General features: G+C 31.4%; 1 protein-coding gene across 1 annotated transcript in view; it reads right to left on the bottom strand.

Moving 5' to 3' along the window:
• LOC139525219 (nephrin-like) overlaps positions 1–14,855 on the bottom strand; it is a 304,410-nt gene that overhangs the window by 210,217 nt on the left and 79,338 nt on the right. Inside the window, exons 8-9 of the mRNA XM_071320410.1 lie at positions 11,844–12,113; positions 342–614 (exon numbers count right to left, since the gene is read on the bottom strand). Of these exons, the coding sequence (XP_071176511.1) occupies positions 342–614; positions 11,844–12,113 (543 nt within the window). The remainder of the gene's footprint in view (positions 1–341; positions 615–11,843; positions 12,114–14,855) is intronic.

Here is a 14,855-nt window from a genome sequence, read left to right as displayed (position 1 = left end):
TAAAGGATAACATTTATAACAGACAAATCACTGGTAGGATGAAGATGGTTTTGTCACATTATCAATTATGTACGGATTTTGAGATGCTGAATAGAATTGCTGTAAATGACTGTATTGTTTTAAAAATACTAAGACTAGTAAGGGTTGAATAAATTGTGTACAAATTACCATAAAAGGGTTGAATTAATACTGTTAGTATGATTAATTGGTGTTATACATAAGCCTCTGTTAAAGACACTTCCAACTGTAGCAAAGAATACGATCGTGGATAATGATTTCCTGATTATCGTTCAGTCAAATACAGTTCAACTACCTTTCGAAATTCGTTAATCTTTACTTACAGTTTAGATAAATCTGACCTATTGTTGTCATTGGATTGTCTAATGCATCACTGGTAGCTTGACATACTATTGTCCTCTGGTGATTATCTCTAGATATCTTTGGTATAGTGTAGCTTACTTCCTGTTGTTTATTTGGTCTAGTGCCATTCAGAATGGACACATCAGGAGGAGGCTTTCCGCCATCTGCTATGCATCGTATTAGTAAATCGGTTCCTTCTGTACCTTCCAGCTTGTTATCCATTGACCCATGGAAATATATACGTGAAGGAGGTACTGTAAAGAAAACATGTTTATAATTTGCAGAAATAATCCGGGTTTTTAAGTTTAAGCCATGGTCATACTGTAATAATTACTTAGCTACTGCTTAGATAGTTATCGTTATGCTAAAAGGCACTCAGAACAACACACAGAGTACATTGTATACATCTATTTGAAATATAAATTGAGCTATAAAAAGGGAATAAAAGTGTTGTGTTTTTGTCCTTTAACGTTTGGATATAAACTGAGTAGCCAAATTCCGTGTTAGTAGTTTTAGAAAAGATTTAAACATTTACTAAAAATAGTTCCCTTAGTTGTAAACATCCGTCGTCTGCAAAGTTATAATCAACAACTATGTAGATGTTTGTTAGTGCTTCTAAAATGCACATACATATATATCTAAAAATTTAAATCAACTGAAATAATCTTGATCGCGTAACTGGTAAAGCAAAACATATCATTATTAAATTACAAATTTGAGTCAAGTCATGGTACCAGTTCAGTCACAGGTGAAAGCAAGCGTTTGGTATGGGAGCACATTACCAAAAAGATAAACTCCTTAGGATCAACAAAATTTATTAAATCAAAATGGAAGAACTTGCATGAAATGGCAAACAAGTCATTTACGGAAAAGGCCGGTAGTCTTGGAAGCGCAATGAACGAAACAAAATAAAAATCATTTAATATCATGTAAAAAGGACAACACATATATGTATACATATTTGCAAAAATAATAATAAAAGGAAACAATTATGACAGTCAGCTACGATCTACAACAAATGATTTAAAAGCTCCTGCAAACCCTTCCCGAGAACATACTAATAGGATCAAGCATGATTATTTTTGGTTAGGATTCGTCTTACCAAGTCTTAAGTTTACTAGTAATGTGCGAACTTGATTGTTTGTCAGTGTATTTCTTTTTTTTATTATTGCCTTGGTACTGCATGTTAGTTTTTCTTCGACTTTGAAGAGTTTCGAAGAGTCCTTTGCCTCTTGTTTTATCAATTTGTGGTATACTCGCAAACCAAATATTAAAGTCTCGAAGTCTAACATATATGCAGTAGTTATAACCCAAGCAACGAAGTTGCCGATGAAAAATGTTTGAATCCGTCTGTCTGTCCGTTAGTCCTGTTCTTGTCAAAGCAACTCCCCTAGAAAATATTTTTATGAAACTTTGTAGATAATAAGGACATGTATTGTATTACTATGTAGATGTGCAAATCGACAGGAAATAAGACTTATTTTTTTCTATGAGTTATTTCCCTTTGAACTTATTGGCCTCAATATACTACTGCAACAGTTTTTCATCGGAACTGAATTTCACGAAACTTTGTACTTAATGAGGACATAATATGTAAATGTGCATATCTACAGCTAATTATTTATCAGTTGACTTTATTAGAGTTATGAGTCTTTAGACTAGTAAGATTTTGATTGTCCAGTGACAATGTTGGGATGTGGGGTATGTGTGCGTTGTCATGTTGTATGATGTCACACATCTTTGTAATGCAAAATGCCTATGGTTTCAGTTGTACTCGCTAGTCTTAGAAACCCCGGTAAAAATATCTAAACTGTAGCTTGCTGGTGATATAAAGATAAGAAGATGAAGTATATTTGCCAATGAGACAACTCTCCATCAGAGACCAACATGAAATAGAAGTATCGCAACTTTTGGTAACTGTACAGTCAACAACAATGAGCATCTACAATAGCAGAGGGACATTACATTTTCTGGTATGTTCATCCATTTGTCTGTCCAACATGAAACAGAGTTTGGCTTTGGTCAAGGCAGTTTTTGTCTCGCCTGACTTCTGTTGCGGTAAGATATATTAGTTATACTGATCCAGCGGGGGTGGCGGCTCTTGAATTAAACGCTAGATATTTCAGAAGGTATAGTATATGGATTCTTCGTAAGTTGTACATAAGTGCCTTGTGTTACGAACTATTCATTTTTCATATGACCATTGTTCTTCATTTTATTTTTATGAATCAGTGATTGTGGTTCAGTGAACTTTTTTTTCTCATATAATCATGATTATAAGTAGTATGATTGCAATATATGGTATGTGTGTAACGTGTAAATAAGGTCCTCATGCTATTATTTTGTCTTTTTAAACAATGCGAACAAAATTTTAGTATGATTTTACTGACATTCTTTTAATTCTATGTAAAAAAAACTATTCTAAAATATAAAAAGTACAAAAATCCAATGGCGGTCAATAATTTTTAGTAAAATGAAGAAATAGTTGCAATTTAGGCAACGCGAACAAAAATTTAGTATCTTTTTCCTTGAAGTAAACATATTTTATGAGAAACAACAAATCCTGATGAATAAAAGTACTGAAATCATATGGCGGTTAATAATTTGTATCAAAATAAAGCAAGAACTGCATTCTTATTCCAAAAAAATAAAAGTTTAAGTATTTTAATTCTTATTATATCTCAATTCTAATTAAAAAAAAACTTGTGTTGAGATGTTAAAAATAACTAATTTCAATTAAAATAGTATAATTTTAATAAAATCAAGAATAATTTTGGTAATTTTAAATAATGCGAACAAAATTTTAGTATAATTTCTCTGACATTCTTATAATTCTATGAAAACAACCTATTCTAAACTGTTAAAAGTACAAAAAACCAATGGCGGTCAATAATTTTCAGTAAAATGAAGAAATATTTGCATTTTAGGCAACGCTTACAAAAAATTAGTATATCTTTCCTTAAAGTAAGCATATTTTATGAAGAACAGCCACTCCTGATGTACAAAAAGTACTGAAATCATATGGCGGTTAGTAATTTGTATCAAAATAAAGCAAGAACTGCATTCTTATTCCAAAAAAATAAAAGTTTAAGTATTTTAATTACTATTATATCTCAATTCTAATTAAAAAACCTGTGTTGAGATGTTAAAAATAATTGATTTCAAATAAAATAGTATAATTTTAATAAAATCAAGAATAATTTTGTTAATTTTAAATAATGCGAACAAAATTTTAGTATAATTTCTCTGACATTCTTATAATTCTATGAAAACAACCTATTCTAAACTGTTAAAAGTACAAAAATCCAATGGCGGTCAATAATTTTCAGTAAAATGAAGAAATATTTGCATTTTAGTCAACACGTACAAAAATTTAGTATATCTTTCCTTAAAGTAAGCATATTTTATGAAGAACAGCCACTCCTGATGTACAAAAAGTACTGAAATCATATGGCGGTTAGTAATTTGTATCAAAATAAAGCAAGAACTGCATTCTTATTCCAAAAAAATAAAAGTTTAAGTATTTTAATTACTATTATATCTCAATTCTAATTAAAAAACTTGTGTTGAGATGTTAAAAATAATTGATTTCAAATAAAATAGTATAATTTTAATAAAATCAAGAATAGTTTTGGTAATTTTAAATAATGCGAACAAAATTTTAGTATAATTTCTCTGACATTCTTTTAATTCTATGAAAGCAACCTATTCTAAACTGTTAAAAGTACAAAAATCCAATGGCGGTCAATAATTTTCAGTAAAATGAAGAAATATTTGCATTTTAGTCAACACGTACAAAAATTTAGCATCTTTTTCCTTAAAGTAAGCATAATTTATGAGAAACAACCAATCTTGATGTACAAAAAGTACTGAAATCATATGGCGGTTAATAATTTGTATCAAAATAAAGCAAGAACTACATTTTTATTCCACAAAAATAAAAGTTTAAGTATTTTAATTCTCATTATATCTCAATTCTTATTAGAAGACTTAGTGTCGCAAGATAAATGATTTCAAATAAAATGGTATCATTTTTAATAAAAAAAAAGAATAACTTTGGTTATTTTAGACAATGCAAACAAAATTTTTAGTTCTTTGACATTCTTTTAACAGTTTAATTTCATGAAAAAACAACCTATTCCTGACTATAAAAAGTTCAAAAATCCAATGGCGGTCAATAATTACGATTTTCGTAGGAAGAAGTTTATGTTAACAGAGATATATAATACTATTATGTATCATATGTCTCTGATGTTAACAATATTTAATACAAAACTATTAATTAACACAAACAATTTAACGCTCTTATACTGTTATACTATTTTCACTTTTTTATTGCAACTAATTTTATTACAAATTAATGTGTAAATTAGAGTGCCTTCGTAGAGGTCCGCGTTCATCGAATGTAAACACTGTCGAGTTCGGTTTACATAAGAATTTTAGATATATAAGTATCCGTCCGATCCCTGCATAAATTTAATTTACTGATTGATCGCTGACCGTTGTCACGGTAACGCTCACATAGGTTATTTGACTTATCTGACGGATCCTATGGGTCACTGATCACCGATCACTCATCGATCAGTCAAACATCCGTCACCGATCATTCACCAATCAGTCAAGTTCACGTCAAATAGTAACGCCTAAGGTTGCAAGTACTGTATTCTGATAGTAGAACTATATTTGATGTATGACTTAATATATAAACATGTATATGAATATGATATATATGGTGTGTGTATGTCTGTCTGGCAAGTGTTATTTGACCTTGACCTTATTTTCATGGATCATTGGTCAATGCTCAAATTTTATGAGGTTTGGTAGTGTCAGTTTTGATGTGGTGTAGGAAATTATTGTACAGATTACATGTCAGTCTGAAAGAGTTCGTCTCACCTTGACCTTGACTAATTAATGTATATGGATCATTTTTAATAATTAAATCAATGGAAATGATTGTGGTATAAACTTCTCTATATAATTTAACTTATGAACACTGGAACAGGCGAGACATTTTAGTGTGACCAAAATTGCTGATGATGTAAAAATTACTAACTTGAAATTTAGTACGCAATATAAAAAAGAAGATGTGGTAAGATTGCCAATAAGATACAAAATGACACAGACATAAACATATATAGGTCACCGTACCGCCTTCAATAATGAGTTAAGCCAATACAGCATAGTCAGCTATAAAAGGCCTTGCAATGACAAATGTAAAAGATTTTGTTTGTTCTCAGTGTTATAAGAGGGTGTACCTAGATCAAATTTTACCCCAAAATCCCTGTATTCTCCATTAAATACAGATAATTAGGCCCACAATCACGGGAAAACTTTTTCAGTTGCTGAAAAATGAGAGTTGATCATTGAAATCGTTTTTCTTTTTCTTATTTGTAAATATAAATAATACGAATAAAGGTGGGTTTATACTTCGGTAGCGGCAGCCGAAGTATAAACCCACCTTCATACATGTATATACCCGGAGAAAAACGAATAGTGAATCGAATAGTATTTTTCTTCTCTTCGTAAATTCCTCCGCAACGGAACACCCGTGTCACAATTGACTGCCCAATATTCTAGTCCTATTGATAGTCATAGGGCTCTTTTTTCTAGTCCTATTGGTAAGTCATTGATATAAGACTTGTTAAGAATTAGTGGATAAGACACCTCCTTGTCTAACTCCCTGTTTTATTGGAAATCTTTTACTGATGTGATTATTCCATTTTACTTCCGGTGACATATTTGAGTACAGATTTTGAATTACTTTCCAAACATCTCCTGGAATTTCATAGTATATTTTTTCTAGTAAGATCAGATGATGTACTACATCAAAGGCCATTGACTGGCAAGCTTAAGGTTGCTAGATATAGGTTTTTTTGTTGTTTTGCATGTAGTATGCCTTCAGAAACAATAAGAGCTGTCATGATTGGTGAGAGACCCTTTGTAAAGCCAAATTGGAGTTCTGTCTGATTAACATTCAGGTCAGACATTTTTTTTCTAATAATGCATATTCAAAAATGTTTCTTAAGACAGAGGTGACTGTAATTCCTCTGTAGTTTGTTTTTAAGGTTGGATTTTTTTTTTCTTTTTATGAACTGGAGTAATAATGCCAGTTTTGAAGATATCAGGTATTGTCCCTGTCAGCATAATATTATTAAAGAGATTAGCAATATCTGGTAATATTGTTTTACCGGCATATGTAAAGTGCTCAGCTGTTAAGGAGTAGCCATCCTCTGTTTTCCCTGTACACAGTTACTTTTGCATAGGTACTATTTCTGTACTAAAAATCTGTAGTACTGGAAATCTACTTTTAATATTCAGTTCTATTTTGTTACTTTAAAATTATTGTAATATTTAGGTACCTGTATTTTACATTACTTAATTTGTATTTGAAATTTAGGTACTACAGATTTTTGGTTACTACTGTTACATTTTCAGCATTTTGAAAGTTTTTCTTTTTCAAATCTCTTAAAATTATGATTTTCAAACGTGGAATATTGTATAATTTCTATACCAAAATATTTAGTACAAATCAAGTACTGTAAAATACAAGTACCTAAATATTACAATAATATTAAAGTAAAGAGATAGTACCAAAAATTAAAGGTAAATTTCCAGTACAACATATTTAAGTACAGAAAAATTACTTATGCAAAAGTAGCTGTGTATTCCGTTCATTGATGGCTTTTTTTTTATCTCTTCTTCAGTAAACTGCGTGATGTCATTTCTATTGATGGTAGATTGATTTACAATTGAATTGATTAGATTGTATCTAAATTCACAAGTCAAAATGGTACATGTATATGATTTATATATTTTGGAATGAATTTTTACAGATTTCGAGATTGAAAGAGACAAACCCAAGTTCGCTGGATTTATTTGCAATTATTGTTTTTCTGTTAAGAGCGATTGAACCGGCTTCAAATGTCTAACGCATGTCCCTAAAAAGGCATTCAGACGTCAAAGCTATCTCGGACTAGCATTATAATGCTGTTTGTTGTTGTACCATTTGATTGATTATGTGTATTTTCTTTTTTCATCAAGTTGATACCCTTGGTCGGTAAGGCAGGTGTAACAATGAGGTTTACATATTTGATTTAAGAAACCGGATCAGGACCAAGATAGTGCCCGTAATTGTTTCCATTCTAAATATTATATGACGTGAGTTAGTAAACAAAGGATCCAAGTTTGGCAATCAACATTATTTTAATTGCTGGAAATGTCATTGAACTTGTAGGGAAACTGTTTGAGCCTGTGATCTGTTGGTTGCTTGCTGTAACTTGTCTCTAAATAAATTACATATGAAGCGTATGTTTTCTTTCCTAAATCTGTACCAACTGGTCATTAAATATTGCATAGTTTTGCTTTAATATTGAATCACGTATAGGATCTTTGCATCGTAAATAAACACATTTATTCTTAAACCAGTTGTTGGCATGATACGGGATATGTTTTCCTCATATATTATATGATGGTATAATAATAAACCCCTAAAAGGAGGGATTGAGCTTGATATTCATATAATGAAGACATAATCTTTCAATCAGTTTAATTGAGGTCTGGCGCTTGCATGTCAGTAACTGCTACATGTAGTAGTCATTTGTTAATTTATGCATCATTGCCATTTTGTTTAGTTACTTTTGTTACCGATTCTGACATCGGTCTCGGACTTCTTTTAAACTGAGTTTTACTGTGCGTATTGTTGTGTGTTTTCTTTTTCTTCATTGGCTAGAGGTATAGGAGGAGGTTTGGATCTCTAAAAACAATGTTTAACCTCGCTCCATTTTTGCGCCTGTCCCAAGTAAGGAACCTCTGGCCTTTGTTAGGCTCGGTATGATTTTTATTTTTATTTTCTTTTACATATGTATGACTACCATTATCACTGAAATAAAATACTTTTTGGAGTAAACTGCATTGAAGACCCATTGGTGGCCTTCGATTGTTAACTGCCCTTGGTTGGGTTGTTGTCTCTAAACACATTCCCCATTTCCATTCTCAAATTTATTCAATTTGATAATAAAGGTGTTACATGTTACATACACAGCTACTTTTGCATAGGTACTATTTCTGTACCAAAAATCTGTAGTACTGGAAATCTACTTTTAATATTCAGTACTATTTTGTTACTTTAAAATTTTGTAATATTTAGATACCTGTATTTTACAGTACTTGATTTGTACTTGAAATTTAAGTACTACAGATTTTTTGTTGCATGGTAACATTTTCAGCATTTTGAACGTTTGTCTTCTTTAAATCTCATTAAGATATGATGTTCAAACATGGTATACTGTGATCATTGTTGGTATCATTTTTGTACCAATATTTTGAGAACAAATCAAGTACTGGAAAATACAAGTACCTAAATATTACAATAATTCTAAAGTAAAGAAATAGTACTAAATATTAAAAGTAAATTTCCAGTACTACAGATGTTAAGTACAAAAATAGTACTGAAATAGTACCTATGCAAAAGTAGCTGTGTAGATATAGGAAGATGTGGTGTGAGTGCCTATGAGACAACTCTCCATCCAAATAACAATTTAAAAAAGGTAAACCATTATAGGTCAATGTACGGCCTTCAACACGGAGCCTTGGCTCACACCGAACAACAAGCTTTAAAGGGCCCCAAAATTACTAGTTTAAAACCATTCAAACGGGAAAACCAACAGTCTAATATCAATTACGGTAGATGAAATTGAGAATGAAAATTGGGGATGTGTCAAAGAGACAACACCCCAACCAAAGAACAGACAACAGCAGAAGGTCACCGATGAATGCATATCATAATACTTTTACCTATATATTGAGGCACCCGGTCTCTTTTTTTTTTTATTATTATTATTCGTATTATTATTATTATTTCATGCAATTTCCTCAGTAGCAGTTTGAAAACTACATTTGTCTTCTTAATTGATATGTCAGATTTCGATAAAATACTGTCTCCTGTATATTCATGCGTCCTTATTCGAATTTCTTTAATACTTGCCGGATACAAGTGCACAAGTGACATTCAGACATTTGTGAGAATTATCTATTTAGTGTCAACTCCTAAACTGTCTAATTAAGACCCGAGCTCACGAAGAGCCTGATACATTGAGAATATACTAGCCTGTCTTGGAAGACTATCCAAATTGTATATTCATAATGCTTGCTTATCGATTCACTCGACTATAACACTTTCCTTCTATTTTTATTGAAAAAGAAGCATGAGATGCAAATTTAGGTTGGCAAAAACTAGTATTGACCAGGCCGACGAGAAATGCAGTATACCAGCAAATACTGATAAATTCAATTAAGCATGACTTTAAACCCCAGACCCTATCTGGTCAATTATTTGGTTGAATGTCGCCTTCGCCAAGTCAAAGGTAAAACTAATACTATCGGGCGGCGTCGGCGGTGGCGTGCATTTATTGTGTAAAGCTTTATATTTCAGAAGGTAAGAGACCTTGGCATCTTTAACCTGGTATGCGAATACCCTATCTTACGAATTTTCTGTCCGTCATAAGTCCATTGTCCATGACCTAATTTTCATGGTTCAGCAACTGCTCGAAAAAAATGCAGTTTTTCTGTCATATACTTTTATAACTTGTTAAGAGTATAAGGATAGCTATATTTGGTATATGGATTTCTTGCAACGCCTTCGTTTCCATCAGACAGGACTCACCTGACCTCTACCTCATTTAATGGATCAGTAATCAAGGATTAAGTTTTATAATAATGTCTATTTCTTATATACTATAAGCAGTAGGTCAACTATATGTGGTGTATGGAAGGATTGTAAGGGTTACATGCCAGTCTAGTTAGTATCACATGACCTTGACCTCATGTTCATGGTTCATTAGTTAATGTTAAGTTAAGGTTTTTAAAATACTAATTACAGTAGGTCCTCTAAGTCTGGTGTATGGCTCAATTTTAATGTGTCAATATCTGCATGACAGGTAGTATCTGACCTTGACCTTATTATCAAAGATCGTATTATTGTAAATTTTTTTCTCAGTAAATCAGAAACTATAAGCAACCGGTCAACTTCATTTGATGTATGTAATAACCACAGTTGTACATGTCAGGTCTAGCCTAGTTGATGTGACCATGACCTCATTATCATAGATTAATGATAATGTGATGTGACATATGTAGTACATTGGTAAAATTTTCATTTTACAGACTCTCAAAATAAATTCAATGATTAGTAAGACAAGCAAGACATTTCATTTTGTGCAGTCTTGTTTAATTTATTCAATTTTCAGTTCATGAAATTGTTGTTTAGCATGATTTAAAGATGATTCGAATAATTAAATTTCTTGGGACCATGCATTAAGCCTATCATTAAAATTTAAAATATCAGCAGACACAATTGTTTCTAATGACTTATGACGTTTTGTCTTGTGACATGAGGATGGGATTTGATTTATCAAAAATAATATAAAAATAAGGAATAGTGGAAAGATTGCCAATGTTTAAATAAAGTAAAAATCTATAATAATTATGAACCACCGTACGACATTAAACAAAACGAGAAAGGAAACACATCAAACCAAAAGACATACAAGTTGCCATTAGGGGATCGATCAATTTCTGCATTTAGAAGATTTTTATCACTTTTCAGAAAAGTCAAGAAATTTGTTTTTCTTTTAACTGAAAGACAATTCAATTAAATAATGACAACAACAAACTATATACCTCAAGTTATTCACTTCTATGTCATTTTATCACTGGTGGAGGGTTGTCGTTTTGGCAATTATACCACATCTTTTTATCCTTATATTGTATTGCTTATCCAGAAAGCTGGAAATGTGGTTAGCGCTCCGTACAAACAATTCCTTAATAAATTATTTTAAAATAGTTTGATTTAGTTTGATATTACCTAACATATATGCATGCAATGATTGTTGTCTGTTGTCACTTGTGGTTCTGATTCGTGCCGTTTGTTATTTTCTTGTATGGTACATAATCTTTCTATTTTCCGAATACTTATGGCGTATTTAAACTTAATCCTTTTTGCGGATAACTAATCAGTAATTTGTAATTTATGCTAGTGATTTTTTACTAGAAACACATCAGGTGAGTAAATTCCTTTTCAACTATTTTTAGATTAACATTCTATGTGTGTCTGTAGAAGGTCACGTTTTGTTCGTTGGTGACGTCTGGTTTAAGCATATCTCATCCGTTATTTCTATTTTTTGTATTATTCCGGAGTTTATAACATATTGTTAAGTTTTTGTTAAGGTGTTGTTTATACACTTGCTTTTGTCCCATTTACAGTATTATCATTACTTATGTCACTTGAAGTAACCAACAAAAATATTATGAGATTTTATTTCGTTGGCACTACATAGAAGCGACTCGATATAATAACGTGCTCATGTTTCCGCTGCTCCTATTTATTTATTCCTTAAATACATACATAATCTGTGACAAATAACCTACAATGTACGAGTTCTTACCGAATAAATATAGATGTATATAATAGTTCTCATTAAGGCTACCTCTACAGCTGTAAATTAACTCATCATCAGGTTGAACGTTCAATACATGTAATCTGTAGTATAACCCACTGCTTGTGACTGATACTTTATACTTTGTAGAATTAATGACAATATTCTCACTAGCTATTATTGTCCCATTCATATGCCATTTCATTCTCTCCCTTTCATATATACACTGTAGAACTGCTGCATGACCTTGTTTAACATACTGCTGAAAAGGATCTAACAGTGAACCTGTACCGACTGCATAAATTTCTGTTAAAAATCTATCTGAAATATTTAAAAATAAGTGAAAAATCAACTTATCATTTGATTGAGTGTTCAGAACTTGTAATCTGTAGTACAACCCAGTGCTTATGACTTATATTTTGTATTTTGTAGGATTAATGACAGTATTCTCACTAGCTATATTTGTACCATTTGTAATGGTCCATCTTAGTTTGTTTTTTTTGTTCTTTTCATTCACTATAGAAAAATATGCTTCATCACCTTGTTCCGCATACTGATAATAAGGATTTGATATTTAACTGTTACCGTTAACGGCAACACTGTCTGTAAAATATATACCTTAAAAAACACAATTAATCATTTTATCGTGAGTTCATTCAACTACCACCCTTCCCTTTTACGCATGTCACCTACCGAATGAGACTATTTACCAGTTTTGTTATTTATTCTTAAATACTTTTGATTTTTTAACCCTACATGCTAACATTGCCTTTGTAAATTTTAAAATTGTTTGCATGCACATTGAACGACAAATTTATGTGACGTATACAAATTTTCTGACGTCAGAACACACAAAACAATGAATGTGTTTGTAGATAGATGTTTTTGAGTTCTGTTAAATTGTTATACGATGATGACTGATGTACCCATATTTTGACTATTTTATCTATTGTGTCTGTTTAGTTTACGCATCAATGTAAATATAACGGAATTTGATGAGACTGTCATCAAAGTGAGAGGGTTAGCGCTATAAAACCAGGTTTAATCAACCATTTTCTACATTTGAAAATGCCTGTACCAAGTCAGGAATATGACAGTTCTTGTCCATTCGTTTTTGATGCGTTTTGTTATTGATTTTGCCATGTGATTATGGATTTTCCGAATTGATTTTCCTCTAAGTTCAGTATTTTTGTGATCTTACTTTTTATAACATTAAAAGCAACACGAAAGATGCCACATGTGGAACAGGATCTACTTACCCTTCTGGAACACTTAGTCTTTAGTTTTTGTAATGATGTGTCTTGTGTACTATTATGTGTCTGTTTATCTTTTTTCTTTTTTAGCAATGGTGTTGTCAGTTAGTTTTCGATCTACGCGTTCAACTATCCCTCTGGTATCTTTTGCCCCTCTTTTACAGGCCTTGACACTTTGAGTATAGTCTTTCGTTTAGTTTGACCGATTCTTTGATCTATTTATGCACAACATATTTCTGATAAGCTATCCTCATATACTATTTGATTGCGAATTTTGCATTTGTCAACTTTGCACTTTTCAAATATAGCTGTTGAACTACCATTGGTGAAGGATAATGTTCTAAATATTCTGTTCACCGATTTTTTTTTCTCTTTTATATGTATGACTGTTACGCTACAAAAGACATCCAGGGGTAAACATAAACATAGTTAGTGCAAGAGATTACACATTTCTGCTTTTTTTTAAAGAAATTTGGAATCGCAGATTTAAAGTTGAACTTAAAGGGTTGGGTTTTTCATGTCTGATCAAGGGGCATTGTGTTTTTTTGGTTTATGCGTTCGTTTGTTCGTTCGATTGTTCGTTCGTTCGCCCGTTGACTACATTTCGGACAATATCTCAAAAATGCTTTCATCAGTTTCCATGAAACTTTGGTTAATTGTTTATATTTATTTGGGTTAATGGATTTTATACGTAAAAAATACTAATTTTCTAGTTCTCTGAGTTAAACCTAAAAATGTTATAAACAGTGTTCCTGATGCTTTGATAAATTGTCTATGTATACTGACATTTTAAATTTCTTGAATTTCTGATTTTACGATTTGAAGTATTGGAACTTTATAAAATAGGAGGACATTAACTCTAAAACGCTTTAAATTCTGGTCTATTTCAACAATTTCCTATTTGATTACATTTCTGATTTGACATTACAGAGTAATGGAACTTCATTACATGCAAAATAGTCGAAAACAGTCCAGTTTGACACAGGCGTATTCGTCATTCGAATCATTCCACTTTGTAAATACAGTTGTTTTTCAAACCACGCGTCTTTTGGGGAGATATATAATGTGAATAGATAATTGATTTTGTTTACGTACTGGTTCCCAGATAAGATGTTTCTACTCGTAATGACATAATTTGGGAATGTAACCAGTAAATATACATGTGCATATCAGTCAAATTGAAATCTATGGAAAACTTAGAGTCAAGGTACGGGTAGTACAGAATTTTAGTGATTAAGTTTAAACTCTTCGAAGTTCGAGGCATACACACGTTGAAAGTATGTCGCAGCCGTATAATTGCCCTTTGAAAAAAATTGTAATGCATATGAATTTTCCATTCTAGGATAAAAAAAATTCATAGTAAAAGTGATACAGTTTTAGTCTTAAAAGAATTTCCTATGGGAAATTTCATTGTAGATATTTATAGAAATGCAACCTACAGGGATTTCAAACTGTTCATCATTACAATCACATGTTGACTATAGAACATTTTTAAATCACATGTTGACTATTGGAAAGGACTAGCAAGCCAATATTTGATTATTATTGAAGAATTGAATGCTTCTTTTAGTAACTTCAACGCGTTTACAACCCTATGAAGTTACAAAAAGAAGTATTCAATACTTATAATTACATTTTTTTTAGCTTGGATCATGAAAACACGAATTTTCTCATTTTTTAAATTTTATTCACCTATGCACTTTATTGTGGGACCTCGTGATATCATGAATGATAAGTTTTATTGAGTAATACAATTGCTTAAGGAATATCACGCGGTGTGCTGTTAGCCTATCATAATAACTTTTTATAA

The sequence above is a fragment of the Mytilus edulis genome, chromosome 5, assembly GCF_963676685.1.
Source record: "Mytilus edulis chromosome 5, xbMytEdul2.2, whole genome shotgun sequence".
In the NCBI taxonomy this organism is placed as follows: Eukaryota; Metazoa; Mollusca; class Bivalvia; order Mytilida; family Mytilidae; genus Mytilus; species Mytilus edulis.
The sequence above is the reverse complement of the archived record's forward strand: the minus strand, read 5'-3'. Positions and strand labels throughout refer to the sequence as shown.